The sequence below is a fragment of the Ranitomeya imitator genome, chromosome 2 (assembly GCF_032444005.1).
Source record: "Ranitomeya imitator isolate aRanImi1 chromosome 2, aRanImi1.pri, whole genome shotgun sequence".
In the NCBI taxonomy this organism is placed as follows: domain Eukaryota; kingdom Metazoa; phylum Chordata; class Amphibia; order Anura; family Dendrobatidae; genus Ranitomeya; species Ranitomeya imitator.
Window position 1 is genome coordinate 138,237,720 of NC_091283.1, and position 18,024 is coordinate 138,255,743.

The 18,024-nt window shown below is 44.6% G+C and overlaps 1 protein-coding gene across 1 annotated transcript in view; it reads left to right on the forward strand.

The window, feature by feature from the left end:
- Positions 1–6,540, forward strand: part of EFNB1 (ephrin B1) — a 58,354-nt gene extending 51,814 nt beyond the window's left edge. The window contains exon 5 of the mRNA XM_069747332.1: positions 64–6,540. Coding sequence (XP_069603433.1) covers positions 64–455 — 392 coding nt within the window. The 3' untranslated portion in view covers positions 456–6,540. The remainder of the gene's footprint in view (positions 1–63) is intronic.
- Positions 6,541–18,024: the final 11,484 nt, after the last annotated feature.

An 18,024-nucleotide genomic window follows, 5' to 3' on the forward strand; every position in this document is an offset into this window, starting at 1 on the left:
TCAGGTCATTTTTGGTTCCCTTTTGTCCTCCTCCTGCCAACCTTTGGGTGTTTTCTATTTCAGATACTGTGAACCAGGACAATAAACCTTCCTCCGGAAGCGGCGTTGACAACTTCTTCAGCTCAAAAGTGGCTGTGTTTGCAGCCATTGGTGCAGGATGCGTCATCTTTATTCTCATCATCATCTTCCTAGTAGTCTTGCTTATCAAGATTCGAAAACGGCATCGCAAGCATACACAGCAGCGAGCAGCGGCCCTGTCCCTTAGCACGTTGGCTAGCCCTAAATGCAGCGGAAACGCTGGCACTGAGCCAAGTGACATCATCATCCCGCTGCGGACTACAGAGAACAATTACTGCCCTCACTATGAGAAGGTGAGCGGGGATTATGGACACCCTGTGTACATTGTACAAGAAATGCCACCTCAAAGCCCCGCAAACATTTATTACAAGGTCTGAGATGAACTGGGACAACTCCTCCTGCTCCCCATCAGTGGGATGGCCAACCAAGCGCCAGCAGCACAGGCCAAAGGTCACTCTGCATTACAGGACTCTGGGAGACGGAGCAATAAGACTAACTTTCCCTACGTTAGGTATTTTTATATAGTTTGCCCCATTGTTCTGCTCCCTTTCCTGTCCAGGGGAGGGTGGTTTGGATATGCTCCTGTCTGCACTTTGCACATCTGCAGTGGTCAACCTTTACTTGACATGCAAGGGCAGTCTGAACGGTCTTCCACGGTCCTTGTTGTGGAGGCACAATGAAGCAGGTAGTTTCGATGGCTGTGACTTCAGTATTCAGCAAAGCAATGTCTTATATCCTGGTAGTAGAGGGACGACGTATCCTTAGTAAGCTATGTAACATTGCGCTGGATGCCCGGATACTACATGTACTGTGCCCAGTTACGAATGACAAGGCATGTATGTGCTGGTGGTATAGCGCACAGTGATGTGAAGCCCTTCCAGGGCCCTGACATGCATGGATCCTAGGGTCTGTGTTTGGTTTGAGTGGTATAATTCTGCGTGTCTTGATTCTGTTCAGTCTGAACACACCCTGGCGTACCCAGCTGTGAATCCTCTTGGGTGAGCCGCTGCGTCCTCCTTGGGTGAGCCGCTGCGTCCTCCTTGGGTGAGCCGCTGCGTCCTCCTTGGGTGAGCCGCTGCGTCCTCCTTGGCTGAGCCGCTGCGTCCTCCTTGGGTGAGCCGTAACCATGAAACCACACGCTGCAGCCTGTGCCCTGGTACACGCTGCGCCAGCTACCTGTCTACACATGCACTTAATGGCATACTCCTTTCAATAGGCCACATCTGCCAATGCTGCCCACTGGCTCCATTACCATGAAATCTATGGGCATCATGTGTAATAAAATTGGGCTCACATGAATACAACAGTTTGTATGTGCTGGATCCAGTTTTGCTGCAAATACCTGATGATGCACAGATAATATTTGTGATGAGTGACATCTGCCAGATAGCTGTACCCAATGCAGCGTCTTGTGAAATCCTATTAGGCTCTGTAATCTGAGTTTTTTTTATTCTTTTTTTTTTTTTTAATAATTTGAACCTGCTCTGTGAGTATGTCTTTCCTGGAAGCGGTAGAAGATAGACTGATGATATAAATAATACCCAATTCTACAGTGTGACATGATTGGGGAGGTTCCTGCTCCGAGTTGTCACATTAATACCCCTAACATGAGTTGGCATTTTGCTACCTGATTACTGATTTATTATTTAACCCGACTAGTTAATGACCGTCCAGGAGACCTTCACACACCCGTAGAGCGCTGGCGTTGCATTCACTCAGGAGCTTGCAAGTTGCTGCTACTTTCTGAGGATGTTGATGCAAATATTGTGGTGACCCCGAGCTTCTTCAGTAGCCGCCCATGAATGGTTTTTCTGCCATTTATTTCATGTACATCAGTACCGCAGGTTGGTACGGTGTTCATATGCACAGTACATATACTTTTTACATAGGGGGAAAAAAAGCCAGGTTGGTATTGGAGTCTGCAAACCTGAAAGCTTGGCGCAGCATTTTAGCTGTGCAGTTTGGGAAGTAGTTCTGCTTTTTGTACCTTTTTTAGCAGGGTTTTATTTCAAACTATTCCACCAGTGACTGTGCCAAGGTGCTTTATGGTGCTGATGGTAACCCAATCACCCATCCTTGCTCAATATTATATCTGTAGAGGTTCTGGTCAGGGGTCTGCCCTGGCAATGGATCCTTTGAGGACAATTTCAGCACTGAGACCTCTTAGTAGAACCAGGTAGGGTGCACACTCTGTCCCTGTTGTCACCTCCATGGAGGAGCGCACTTTACTGAGTCCTGCAGTATGGAATACACACAACATACAGATATTACAAGGACCACCACTTCTCTAGAAATGTTTATGCAAAAACCCACTAACATAGCGTTCACATTTACACGTTCGTCCTTCCATGCAGCTCTGCACTAGGCTTACTCTTTCCAACCACAGTTTTCCTAATGCTTGTCTGAATTTCTTCAGCTCCTTTGTCCTCTTACCCTATATTCCCCCCTTCCCACTCGCACATATTTCCCACCTAATAATCGTCGTATACATCCCCCACCTTTTCTCACCGGTTAGTTCCTCCTCCACTCTCTTCCTAATATGCTCCTCAATTTTTTTTTTTTTTTTAGGATGTGGACTACTATTTGTATATTTGGCCAATATGAAGCCACTGCCTTATTCCTTGCCATGTATTAGTGGTTCTAACATTTTACACACACGTTTTGTATGCGGACACATGCATGTACTTGTTCACTCCCCCGCACTAACACACCCTGTTGTAAATCCTGTTGTGGAAGTAGTTTCCTACATGCTTGGCTGAGCGCAGCCTCCGAGTCCAGACATGTGCTGCATGTCTAACTCCATTACAGCATGTAGGATCCGACCACATTAGAGCTTGTCTGCCTTTGCATAGATGGCCGGGTCCTTCCTGTAACATCAGGACCATCCTCTTCTGTCACATGTTACTTCTCAACCTCGTGGTCTTCTAATGTCTGTCATTCACTCCCATGTTGACTGTCCGGAGCTGAACACCTGGTTGTGCAGGTTTGCTGTGTATTTCTTGCCATAACTACCTGCCGTGCTGGTGGCGCCTCCAGCACATCTCCCTACCCTTCCCCTGGGCAGCTCCTGTGCCCGGTCCTACATGCTATGCAGAGCTGGATCTGGTGTCCTCCTTGTATTGAGGCAGATTAAGGGCTTGTGTGCTGTAGGGCAGCAGCTGTCTGTCTGCTGAAGAGGGGCTATGAGCCGCTTGGTCTCTAGGGACAAGGAAAAAGGCCTTAAAATAGTCTCCGAAGCACCACACACTCAACCCTCCACCTCATGTTTGCATCAGGCACTGTTCCATGCTGATTTTAAGGTTTTATTTTAATTTTTAATTATTTACTTGTGTGGAACCTGCTGTCTTTTGCTGGGCAGGCCAAAGGTGCGAAATGTTTTTAAGCACATGACATAAGTACTTCTATAAAGTTCAGCACTCTCATCTACTTTTATTTTTAAGGTCTCTGTACATATGTATTCATTTTACATTCTAAATCCCAAATCTTTAGTTATTCCTATTTTATAATGTTTTGCAGATTGCTCCTGTACATTATCTAGTTTAGGAGCAGATCAGATGCCACATACTCTTTTGGCTATAGTTAAATAATTAAATATATATATAAATGTCCTGCCAGTCGCCTTGTTACGAGCCTCTTCATAGTTTGGCGGCTGGACGTAACTTTTCATACCTGCAGCAATGTGTTCTTTTGGTTTCCTTTTATCATACACGAGCCTGTTCATTCTCCTCCTGCCCTAAGCACCATGTACATATGTGAAAATAAAAGGTGAAATTTTAAATTTATTAGCACCTTTTTTTATTTTTTTTTCAATTGATTTTTTTTTCCTTCTGTACCTTAAGAGATTAACTTTGATATTTTTTGTAAATAATGTGTTTTTGGAAAAAAAACTGTAAAGCTGTTTTTTGTATAAACTCCAAATTTATTTTCATTTCTTTTTAGTAAAAAAGCATAAATTCAATACATATCTGTTCCGATCATCAAAAGCATCCATAAGTCACACTGACTGTGTATTCACAGGATAGGTAGAGGCTTTATTAGTAATATTTGAGTAATCGCAGAGGAATTCCACCAAATTGTGTTGGTTTTATTCCTTACTAGTGATGAGCTCGTTGCTCAGGTTTTCCCGAGCACGCTCAGGTGGTTTCCCAGTATTTTAGTGCTTGGAGATTTAGTTTTTGTCCACACAGCTGCATGATTTACGGCTGCTGGACAGGCTGAATACATGTGGGGGTTGCTAGGGAATCCTCGCATGTATTCAGCCTGTGTAGCAGCCGCAAATCATGCAGCTGCGTGGACAAAAACTAAAACTACCTGAGCATGCTCGGGAAAACCCGAGCAACAAGTATACTCGCTCATCACTAGTCCTTACGTCCGTGCTGGATTTGCACCTCCACTGCGTTCTTGAGATTTTGAGAATGAGTTATCCAAAACCTGCTGGACATTGGGGGGGTCATTAACAAATGGTCAATACTGAAGAAACTAAGGGCAAATTCACACGGTTGGATTTCAGGTATATTTTCTGGTCCATATTATCCACAGGTTCCGTGGGTCTTGGGTCGTGACCAAAGTTGGCATAAGAGTTATATATGATGCTGTCATTTCTGAAGACCCGTGGTCAGGATGGAAAATATGGAAATGTGCCCTAAGTCTTTTATTCAGCTATTGCACTTTCTTGCACCTTTTTTTTGTTCTATTAACTATGCCAGGGGTCCCCAACTCCAGTCCTCAAGGCCCACCAACAGGTCATGTTTTCAGGATTTCCTTAGTCTTGCCCAGGTAATAATTGCATCACCTGTGCAATGCAAAGGAAATCCTGAAAACATGACCTGTTGGTGGGCCTTGAGGACTGGAGTTGGGGACCCCTGAACTATGCCATTAGCAAGCCTAGTTGGTTGCTAATATTAAAGCTAGACTATGTCCTACATGTTTTTAAATGACTCCCATGATTGTATACAAATTATTCTGGATGCCAAGGTTAGCGCTACATCGGGACTCTTGCTGGGCAAGAGAGCCACCTCATTGTTGTTGGCCCTCGAGCATTGCATAGGATCTTGCACTGCAGATATCCCTCAGTAGTTGGGTTGTCGTCATTTCTTTATACCATCTTGATGGCAGTCGGTAGACTGTCGGACTGCACCCTGAGCTGTGTTGATGTCTGACACTGGACCGGTCCCTGTGTAGCCTCTACCGCCAGGACTGTAGATGCCTTCTGAAGGGACTACAGGCTTTTGGATAGATTGAAAATGTAATTACTAGTGATAAGTGAACGTGCTCCAATAAAGCGCTAACTGAGTGACTTCGGCGTGCTCGAAAAATGTTTTGAGACCCTGTAGCTGTTCGACAGCCGCAACACATGCAGGGATTGCCTAAAAGACAGACCGAATCCCCATGTGTTGTGGCTGTCAAACAGCCACGAGACATGCAGGCGCGGGGACCAGAACATATTTTTCGAGCATGCCAAAGACACTTGGTTGGTGCCCGAGCATGCTCCGATAACACCTGATGAGCACGTTCGCTCATCACTACCATTGATGACTGACCTTGTATAAAAATGTACTGTGTTTTTTACAGGGTTGCAGTAATGTTTCCTTGACTAGGAGGGATTAATAAAAAAAATATATATATCCTCGGCAGTAATTCCGAAAATATAAATAATCTAAACTTCCAAAGGTTTTAGTCGTGTAATACAGTTAAGCCACAGCCTCTTTTCTGAAGTCTGCAAGGGATTAAGGTGTAATGATGTTCCCCTCTGGTAACAGACTGTGCACAATCAGTTCCCTGTCCCCAATTTTGATTCTTCCCCCTGTGTGTGTGTGTGTGTATATGTGCGTGTGTAAGATAAGGGTTAAGATCAGGGCAAGACTCTAGTAAAGTATCCTCCAAATACTCGCTGCATCCTTTAGTATCCTTGCCCTCTGTCTCCTCTGTACCCCCCCTTTAGCTTTGCAGAGTCACCAGTACCACAGAATAGGACACAGTTAAACAATGGAAGGATAAACACTTTTTATAAATATATATTTTATTTTTTGTTTTTACTTTTTTGGACTGTGCCTTGTAAACCCTGGAATCTCGGACGGAGCTCGTGGCTCCACCTTGCTATGCACGCCATTTCATGTCCGAGGCCTCTCCGTCAGGAACGCTTGACTCATATCGCCTGGTGTGGGAGGCAGGGTCCCAATCCATCACACTTAGGGAAGAGCTTTCCGCGCACACATTCAGTTCTCACTGTAATCCACGTACTCGGATAACACTTCTGTTCGCTTGTCATTCCTCAGGCACTCGATTTTTTATATTTTCATGCCTCACCTGGGATTGAATACTTTTCTTTGTTTCCTGTTGAATACATTTGCCCTGCTGTTTAAACTTCACCCCATGTCCACGTTTAATGCCTGGAACTCCAGATCCCTGGAGCTATGTTGGAATCCTGATATATTGTTAAATAAAGTTTTTTTCCTATGGAAATGGACGTGTCCTGCTTCTTTCTCTCCTGGTTGACGTGGCCTCACGGTTTCATGAAGAGCACCACGTCCACCACTGACCTGAGGACCACAAATGATTGGGGTACAAGTCACCTTCTGCAATGTGCATTAACACATGATGTTTCTACAAGTCCATTTCACGGGACAAACTGGTCATGATGTGACTACTCGAGTGCCCGAATTGTACTTCTGACAACTTCCCTCCAAGCCATCAGAGGAGATATTCTGGTAACATACAGGCCAATTCAGATGAATTCTGCCCATTCTTGGAAATGGTAATCTACTGGTATTATATGTGCAGGTATTATACTTGTGTGAGCTATAGACTAGCATTTCCATCAAAGTCCATCCTATTAATGAATTAATTTCATAATTAAAGGGAACCTGTCGCCACTTTTCTGTCCTACCAGCTAAAAAATCATTTTATTCAGTGTCCGCTATGCATTCCCTAAATACTTATGTAACCTTCTTGACTCCCCATGTATCACCCATGAAAACCTTTTATATTTCTCCCGTGATGTGTGCTAGTAGGGTCCGTCCGATCCGATGGGCATGCTTCGGTTCACTCACTCCACCCCTCTCCTCAGCTGCTGCACACAGTCCTTGATGTAGAGAAGTCAGATCGCTGTGAGATATCGCGCCTGCGCAGCATGCTTTGCCCAACTGCGGGCAAAGCCGAAAAGCAGAAGTGCGCATGCGCAAGAAACCATTTGACTGCACAGGAGCGATATCTCACAGCGATCTTAATCATCAACGTCAAGGACTGTGTGCAGCAGCCTAGGAGAGGGGTGGAGTGAGTGAACCAAAGCCATTGCCCATCAGATCGGACTGTTAGCATACACGGCGGGAGAAATGTAAAAGGTTTTTATGGGTGATACATGGAGTCGGGAGGGGGTTACATAAGTATTTAGGGAATGCTTAGCGGACACTGAATAAAATTATATTTTTAGCTGGTAGAACAGAAAAGTGGTGACAGGTTCCATTTAAATGGAAGCTATCAATCTTTTTGCTTTTTAATGAGGTAGGGGTTAAAACACAGAATTCAGCCGTGTGTCACTTAGGCTGTGTGCTGTTTATTTACAATGAAGGTTTTATCACTAGGACATTATCATTGCCTAGACTAGCTGCTTCCTGCTAAGTTGTCTGACCACTCCCACTCCTCTGATAATCAGGTCACTGTCTATAGACAATATATAGATAATCTAGTGTGGGCGGGGGCAGCTTTGAGCCCTGCTGCATACTTCTAAAAATTGTCACAACTGCTGCATCCGGTAAGGTAAACTTAAGTGATGCATCGCTGGAATCGGGGTTTCTTTGCTACTGTATTTGAGAGCTGCATGATGTCGGAAAACACCTGCTGACAGATTCCCTTTAAGAGAATGAGGTCTGTTCCAGACAGACCATGGATGAAGGTGATGATCTTTTCCATTAAAAAAAAATATTTTTTTTTTCATTAAATAAACATTTACCTTTTCAGTAAGTTGTTGACTGAGAAAATTGTAAGACTACCAGAGCATATGTGAGACATACCTATATGCTCTAATCAGCCCCAGTCCAAAAGGGTGTTATTGGCTTCCCTCATGTCAGTATATTTATATACAAGGGCATCAAATGAAGATAAAGCATGTACCGCTCCGTACAAGTCACAATTGCTGTATGCCTTATCCATCATGGATATATATCGGGCCATTCCCTATGTTATAGGAGAATTATGTTCCCACAGATTATGATGTACATTATGATGATATACATTTGGGAATAAAAAGAAAAAAAACTTTAAAAAAAAAATCTTTAAAAAGCCTATTCATTCAGGCTGGCATTTTTGCACACTAATCTTGATGTAGAAAAAATCTTTAAAAAGCCTATTCCTTCAGACTGGCATTTTTGCGCACTAATCTTGATGTAGAGAGTGCATAACAGGTGTTTGACAGCATAACAAATGTCCTCCAGTCATTTTTACTGTACTTCACACCTTTTGTGGAGTGAATGATGAATTTCCTAGTATCTTGCAAACAGAAAAACTGACCAGCACATCTGAACTGGTGTGAACAGGTGCCAGCTAACACTATAATTCTAAGGATAAAACAAAGCTGCAGTCTGGATTGTTTAGAATGGTAAATCTAGAATAGAGGATCTGCATTACTGCCATAGAAAATGGGTAAGTGCCATATTATGTACATATGGAAACCTGGAACTGCAGTATTGCCATAGGAGACAGCCCGCGTGCACACACCTTATAAGTACGGTAACTCCTTAGTAGTCTGTTTTTAGTCATTTTGTGTATGTACCCGACGCTGCCTTATTACCGGATCTGTGTTCATACTTCGGTTTGCCTTTGTTCTGGACTCCGTGGTATTCTCAGTTGTTGGTTACACGTTGGGACAGCTGGGGTAAGCGACGTTTGACTATTCTGCTAACATACATGTGTTTGTTCCTGATTTAGGAACACAGCTTTTCAGAGCAATAAAACTGTGCGATGTGCTCCCAGCCAGATTCAGTATGCCTTTCCCTGCTTTCTTTTCCATATTGAGGCATGAAAACGTGACCATAAAAATTCCGGTTTCTAAGCCCGAGACGTTTATCAGAGTGACGGCGCTCTCATCTCTTACCGCCGCTATAAAGCCGAGCCGCCGCATTGACTAGAACCATTGTATGTTGTCAGATTGGGTCCACTGAGCAGGGAAGAGAGATGAGGCATGGCTTGATTACAGCCGAGCCTAGAGCGGGTCAAATCTTTTAAGTACCATGAAAGTGAAAATAAACGGAATATGTCTGCTTTATGTCAGTAGACCATATGGCAACGCTGCGCTGCTGGGTTCTTGTGAGTCGACGCTGGAAGCCGGTTGTCCATATAGATCGGTTTACGCATCTTGTTGTACAGCGCTGCAGCCATTTATCCCTCCTCAAAATCTTTTTTTTTTCTTCTGCATATTAAAGTTCGGTCAAATCTTAAGGACCTATCCCTCTCTTCTAAAACTGCTTGAAATGTTGTATTTTTAAATTTTTTTCACAACTCCGTTACACAAAACTTGTGACTTTTAGCGATTTTCCGCTAGTACTTGCTAACGCTCCGGAAAGTGGGCAATGCACAATTGGGTGCGAGAGTAGCAGAGTGCGCCCTACAGGTTCACTAATGGTTACTCCACAAAAGTAAGGTAAATTACGACTGACGCACATTTATTAGGAGGGGCACCACATAATTAATTTGACACCTCTTACTCCATGTACCCATCACTAACGGGAACCTGTCAGATGTTATTGGATTGTGGCATAAAACCTGCTGCGTTAGACTGCTGAAAAGCTAATAAATCCATACCTTTGTCTTAGCAAGCCTTACTTTCGTTCCAGAGAAATAAATCCCATCTCCAATTTGTATGCTAATGAGCTGCAAGTTCAGTAGCCTCCACTGTCCACGTACAGCAGGCCAGCCTCTCTTCCTGCTGCTGGCCTCCGGTCACTGACTGACCGGTCACTCTGGTCACCCCCGCCCAAGATCTTGCTCAAGCACTGTCCTTCCTGATGAGGTGTGAGTGACCTGTCGGTCAGTGACTGGCAGCAGGTGGGGAATGAGGGAGAGAGGCCTCTAAGGCCGGGATCACACACAGCGAGATACGGCCGAGTCTCGCAGGTTAAAACCAAGCTCTGGCACCGGCACTCCAGATCGGAGCGTGCGGCCGCATAGCAATACATGGAGCCGCACGCTACGCTCTGGAGTGCCGGCACCAGAGCTTGGTTTTAACCTGCGAGACTCGGCCGTATCTCGCTGTGTGTGATCCCGGCCTGACACTTGCGGCGTTGTTCAATGAGGAAGAGCAGATCTGCAATTTTTTTTTTTCTTATGCCCATTCGGCATGAGAAAGAAAAATTGCATGCTGCAATTGGCAGCAGTTCTCGCATGGCACGCACCTATTCAAATCGATGGGTGCGTGCAAAACATCGGACTGCATTCAGATGTGATCCGAGTGCAGTCTGATATACGCCGAGACAGGCAATGGAGAAGATGGAGAGATTAATTTCTCCTTCTTCTCACTTGTGATCCGATTCTTGCCTGAGAAAGGATCTGATCACCCTCACAGGAGTGTTTGAGCCGAGTGTATTTAGCATATCACATCCAATGCTATACGCTAATGAGACACCGGCCTTAGTCTCCTGTACAGCGACCTATCATAGCAGCTTTTTGTATCCCAAACCAATAACAGGTTCCCTATACATTCCCATGCAAAAGGCCAGTCTTAATGAATCAAAGCCTTAAAGAGATTTCCAACACCAGCTTGTTGTAAAAGTAATTGCCCCTGAAGGGTAAAAACTCACATGCATTTTTAGGGCTTTTCTCTTGTGGAAAAGCAAAATGAACGCACAGAACTGTATCAATAAACTTTTTTTTTTTCAAATCCATATAAAGACGAATCAAAAACAAAGCAGCTTTATTTAAAACATGACATTAAAAAAGACAAAAAATGCACTCAAAGATGCAATGAAAAAACGCAAGTAACCAAATTTACTTAATTGGTGCAGAAAATCCACAAGACCAAGAATTCTCCAAAAACGCATTGTGGAAATGTAGCCTTAGGGTGGTTTCACATTTGTGGGTTTTTTTTGCTGTAAAAAACGCAAAAAAAGCATGCGTTTTTTTCCCTATATTTAACATTAAAAACGCATGCGTTTTTTTGTATGCGTTTTTGCAACGCATGCATTTTTTTTATGTATGCGTTGTGTTGCAGAAATGCAACATGTGTTTTTAGCGGCGTTTTTTTTGCCGCAAAAAAACGCATGCGCTTTTTTGCGGCAAAAAAATGCATTGCTGTCTATGTAAACGCATGCGTTTTTAACCACATGCATTTGCATGCGTTTAAAAAAAAAAAAAACACACTGATAAACCACCCCACACCATAAAATTGATAAAGGGATCCTAACCCTAACCCTACACCCTAATCCCTTTAAGGATAGGGGCAGGGTTAGGGTTAGGATCCCGTTAGGGGTAGGGTTAGTGGTAGGGGTAGGGTTAGGGTTAGGATCCCTATCCCTAACCCTAGCTCTTTCTGTTTATAGTTGGTTTTTTGCTTTATTTTGATGATTGGCAGCTGTCACACATTTATCTGCATGCGTTTAAAAAATGCAAACGCATGAAAACGCATGTACACGCGTCAAAACGCCGCGTTTTTTTCACCACATGCAAAAACGCATGCGTCAAAAAAACGCAGCGTTTGCATGCGTTTACATGCGTTTTTTCACCATGTGTTTTTTTTTTTTAAAACGCATGCGTTTTGAAACGCAAGTGTGAAACCAGCCTTAGACCGATTCTATAGATCAGTTTTGTGGTGCATGATCGATCTGTTATTGTAACCGATAGATCACAGACCCATTGCAATGACTGTGCTTTTTCACATGTCCTTCTTATTGCTGATCAATTGTCCATAAAAAAAAAAATAACACTGAGTCCTGCGCTTTTTTTTTTTTTTAATCTGTTTTGCGGTTCAAAACCGCCAACGCAAGTCAGTGACTCGGTGGAAAAATGAATAAAAAGTGCGGTCCGTATTTTATCATATAATGAGTGGGAGAAGCTAATAATGTATTTTTTTCTTCATACGTGACAAGTATTGTAAAAACTGACACGCACCAAAAAGGGGTTCAGCACGCTGAAAACACATGGACCGGTTTTCACGTATGAGGGAAAAAAAAGGATGTGTGAAACCGGTCTCACAATGTAATTTTTGTCTTCCCGTTATTAACAGGTGTAACGCGTGCTGCCATGTGAACGTGCCCCAAGTAAATCAATGAATCACGATGCAGATGTGATTTTTTTGTTGTTGAAATTTATCGAAAAAATCTAAACTGAAGAAAATAATAAAAAATCAATTAGACTAAGCAGCAAAAAGAGATGAGAAAGCACGTTACTGAAATGTCAGTCCAGAAAGGGTTAGAAAGCGATTTCTGCATCTCTGGAACTAGGAGAGACCATAGTGAGAGCCAGGGTCTTCAGCAATGGTGGGTCTTCTCTGAATTGTCTGCCATCATTTCCTCAGGAGGGCATCGACAACTCATCCAGGCAGCCACAAAACATGACCCCAAAGTTTATGATTTATACTTATATAGTGCCATTGTGTTCCACAGCCCTTTACAGACATTAAGTCAGGAGTCACCAGATTGTATATTTTTGATAACCAGCCAATGTAAGGCAGACAGCTGCGGGCTTATGTTATCAGACTGGGAAGGTCCATGGTTATTGGGCTGCTCCCAGCCTGAAAACACAAGCTCGAAACCACCCCAGAATTGGTGCAACACATTATACTCACCTTAATACCTAATCCCCTGATGCAATTGTCCCCTGGAAATAAACAAAAATAAAAATCAACAATCCCCCACCTGTCCAAAATTGAAAGAATTCGTAGTGTCCCATGCCGTAATCCATCTGTGCGACGTGTGCTCATCAGTATGAGCGGTGGCCAGAGGTGACCGCTCATGCTGAAGAGCAGAGGAAAATGTTCTCACGGTGATCTCACTTAGGTCAGCACAGTTCACGGGTCCACTCTCTGTCAGTCTCCCCTGCTCTTCAGCAAGAGCGGTCGCCTCAGGCCATCACTCATGCTGATGAGCAAATGTCGCTCAGATGGATTATGGCATGGGACACTATGGATTCTTTCAAGTTCGGATAAGGGAGGGATATTGTTGTTGTTTTTTTTTTTTTTGATTAGCTGTTAATTTTATTCTTCGTTTTACACTTGATGTAGACATCGGGGGCTGACTACAACGCTCAACATTGTCCCCTGCTCGCAATGTTGACAGTTATGAGAGCTGCCTACAGCAGCCATTGGTGGGGATCAGCATAAACATTACCGCTGATCCCCAGGCGCCTGTATGTGTCACACTGATGACTCATGGATGTTATCCGTGTGTCACCAGTGCGCTTGTATGCGGGATGTATTGCGGCCTGTGCTGCTGATAAAAAAAATGAGCATGTCAGCGAGTTTTGCCCACAGACCATGGGCGGACATACCGCCTGTTCAACCTGTGCAACCTCACAGGGGCCCAGAGCGGGAGGGGGCCCCCGACGGGCATACAAAGCAATGAATGTGAATGACAGCCGGTGGTAGTATTACTGCTAACAGGAGAAGCAGGGGGGCCCGCTCTGCTGAACGCATTTGATATGACAGTTAAATGGCCCCACTCCTCACCTGCTAGCATATATTATGCTGCTGTCCAGCCGGCTGTCACTGCTGCGGTCTGCGGTGAGGTGACGGGTAGCAGACGCTGGACCAGGAAGAAAGGAGGGAGGGGGAGGGCCTCTCAGTCACAGTGAGCCACCAGGGGTGGGATTCAGCCGGTTCTCCCCGGATCGATGGAACTGCTTGTGAAAAAAGCAGCCGCTTCCCCGAACCGGGGAGATTCAGAGCCGCGATCCGATACCACACCTCCCAACCTTCCCGTATCCCGCTGGGGAGTCCCGATTTGAGAGTGCCCCGTGGTCCAGCACTGCAGAGCTGCATCCCTCCACCCGCAGAGAGCCGCACATCACATGTATGGCTGCCGCTGCTCTGTGCGCACAGGACCTGTGATGAGGTCACAGGAGGGGAGGAGTCAGGAGTCACATAATCAGGGGCCTCCGTGTATTGCAGGACTCTGCTGTGCTGTCGTGCTAGACGGTAAGCTTATGTGTGGGGTCAGGAGTTGTTTACTGCAGAGGTGTCAAACTGCATTCCTCGAGGGCCGCAAACAGGTCATGTTTTCATGATTTCCTTGTATTGCCCAGGTGTGATAATTTAATCACCTGCACAGAATGATTCCAGCACCTTGTGCAGTACAAGGAAATCCTGAAAACATGACCTGTTTGCGGCCCTCGAGGAATGCAGTTTGACACCTCTGGTTTACAGTCTGGATGTAGCAGAGCCGTGTGTGTGTGTACGAGGTGCACAGAGCGGAGCTGTGTATGTATGAGGTGTACAGAGCGGTGGAGCCGTGTGTGTGTATGAGGTGTACAGAGCGGAGCCATGTGTGTGTATGAGGTGTACAGAGCTGAGCCATGTGTGTATGAGGTGTATGGAGCAGAGCCGTGTGTGTGTGTATGAGTTGTATGGAGCGGAGCCGTGTGTGTATGAGGTGTACGGAGTGGAGCCGCTTGTGTAGGAGTAACTATGTGTGGCCATTATACTGTACGCAGTATCATGTGTGGCCATTATACAGAGTAGTATTATGTGGGGCCATCATACAGTATGTAGCATAATGTATGACGATTATACAGTATGGAGCATCATGTGTGACCATTATACAGCATTGAGCATCATGTGGGGTCATTATACAGTATGGAGCATCATGTGGGGCCATTATACAGTATGGAGCATCATGTGTGGCCATTATACAGTATGGAGCACTGTGGCCATTTTTTTGATTATAATTATTGTTTGTGAAACAGTGTGATCAGCAATGCTAAATTGCTGTGGTTAGGATGTGGATATGGGTGTGACTAGTTGTGAAATGGGTGTGGTTAGAGGCGTGGCTTAAAATTTGCCACAACGCGCGCAGCGTGCCGCAAACTTTATCCTTCTTTCCCCTCTTCAAAAGTTGGGAGGTATGGTTTAACTGCGCCCCTACTTGTATATGTTTGAGGAAAAGGTGTGTGTAAATGGGTGTGGCTTAAAAATGGGTGTGGTTTTCCTACACACAAACACAGAACCTGTTGTTAAAAATTTGAATCCCACCCCTGCTTGCTCTGCTTGTGACTCACTGTTGCTGTGCACGGGCCGTAGTTCATGCACTCTTCCCAGAGCCTCAGTGATCTGCAGGACTGGTTCTTTACATTATGAAAATAAAAAAACTGGGTCTTTACATTTACGCATGAAAATAGGGGGGTGAGGGGAGGAATTAATTAACTGGTCACTGGTCTAGGTAGGGGAAGGGCCGGCTCCCCTGGTGTAAATGTATTAAAATGATCGATCCACTATATAGGGGGTGGATGGGGATAGAGATCTACAGAGCGCCTGGTACATGTTTAAGGTTATATGGAGTGCACAGTGACATTTGTGCTTGGTTACCTCTCAGCCAATCACACACTGCCTTACAAGCACATCTGTGATTGGCTAACAGGATGATCTGCAAGGGTTCTGTGCAGATATGACATCAATTGCATGACTGCTTTGTGTTATATTCAGTTGTTAAGTATGGAACTTAAATTTATTATTTAGAGTTGATAGTTATGTTCTAAACTGATAAATATTACAACCTATATGTTTGCATAACTTTATTGCGCTATGGAGGGGGGGGGGGGGGAGAAGATTTCTTGCACAAGGGCCCTTTGCAGTCTGTGTCCGCCCTGCCACTGACATACGGTCCATGGAAGCACACTGGCATGTGCCCAGACCCATTCACTTGACTGGGTCTACGTGTGTAAGTGTCTCCTGTATGTGTGAAAACTGTCACCACACATACCGGACACTGATGTGTGAACTGGGCCTTAACCAGAGTGTTGGCAGGAAAAATTCTGTGTGAGGCCGGTTTCACACGTCACACATTAAAGTCAATGGGTCCGTGTAAAACACGTACCGCACACGGATGCTGTCCACCTTCCATAGGGGTGGAGCCGCATATTCATCACTGTAATAAGCGGCACCACGTGACCGCTCATACAGGACAAGCAGCGACGCTGAGAGGAAGCATCGAGGGAGCTGGGTAAGTATTTTAATGCCAGCGGTCGGGCGCACAGGGGGAGGGAGCTTACTGGGGGGACAGAGCTTACTGTAGCGCTGTCTCCTGCACGGTGCGTGTGGTACCCAGTCGGCACACGGACGGCACACGGCTGCCGCACGTGTGCCACTCTGATGTGCTACGTGACCACACGGACACGGATAACTCCGGTACCAATTTTTCTGGTACCCGGAATTATCTGAACGTGTGGGACAGGCTTAAAATATGCACGTTTTGACTTTTGACAGTTTTACTTGCATCTTTTCCCATTTGCATGTGTGAGAAACGCTCCAAAGACGCTGAAAGTCTTGACATGCTGCAGACTTGACAAAGCGCTTTAATGGTTCAGAGCTGCAAGGAAAAAATAAGAATTATGTTCCAGAAGGTTCAGAATTCTTCACTTTGCTGGTACTGTAAAAAGCTGCATTTTTTCCATAGCAAAATTGCTGCCTATGAACAAGGTCTGAGGCTGGATTCACACGGCCCAAGCTCGACAGCTGTCCATGTGTGACCCACAAAAGTGGAGTATAAGTATCCTAATCCCTGACTCGAGCAACATTTCGGGCAGTGGTACAAATGCCTCTTGATGAATTTGGTGCATATTACTCCGGCATACACGTTTCCAAGACTGTAGTACAAAACTCTAGTCTCTGTGAATCAGGACCTAAGATTACTGCAGCAATGCAAAGTCTTGTTTCTCTCATAGTCATGGCCTAACAAGGCCCATCCATACAATAAATAAATACTCCAGACAATGTTTATGGAAGAAATGGCCGTGTCATTTATTTTTGAGTTACTTAAATTCCATATACACCAAATTCTTTAAATTACTTTTAAATAACCATCAGTTTAAACACCATAGAACCAATCCACCCAATAAGGGTGACTTTCCCACAAAAAAAATGATCACGACATGGAAGAATACATAAATAAGGGAGGGAGGGCGGGGACTTCAGTTTCTTCAGAAACCACCGCTGAGTGAGGTAACTCAGCGCAAACAGGGCTTTTTATATTCAAATAAAAGCCCGCCAAACACTTAACCAGCCAATGGACAGCCGTTATTTCAGGCGCCAAAGGACTGGATAAAACCAGTTCCAGCTGCTCGTGGAATAAAAAACCACAGCTTACTTGTTCCTCAAAATTCACCACAGCCCCTTCACAATAATAAATAATGGTTCCTTCAGGGCCTGTGAGGCCATGAGACCCCCCCTATAATGTTTTTATTATGTGCGGGGGAGGGCCGACAATATAATCAATGCTATGTAAATATAATTAGTTTCTATTGGATAAAGCAATCACAGATCTTTAAAATTATTATTTTTATGCTGCCTTCAATGTTTATTGCTTACTTCTAGCATGCTTTGTGCAGTCTTGATGGAGTGGGCTGCACACATTTACGCCTACAGGTATGGACACTGAACCAGCCGAGACTTGAGTCCAATCCATCAGAAATGTGAATATAGCTCAGAGGTGTAAACAGGACTTCCTTCATCCAGGGCAAAGCTTCAGTTTGCTGCAGTAGCCTTTTATCTGAATGCCCCGGTCAAGGGAAAGCTTCTTTATTATTACAAGATAAATGCAGAAAAGGTTTCTCTTAATCTTTTCTGAGGTTTTTTTTTCCACATAAGACCTGTAGAAAAGCATAGTTTGTATACTCCCCGCATTCACAGCAAGGTAAAACTGGTTTTAGTGCCGATAACAGACAAATGTGTCCAGGATTTCTCTGCCTGAAAGAGAAAGTGATATTAGAGGAACAAGGGTAGAGATTAGAGTTAAGCGAATATGTTCGGAA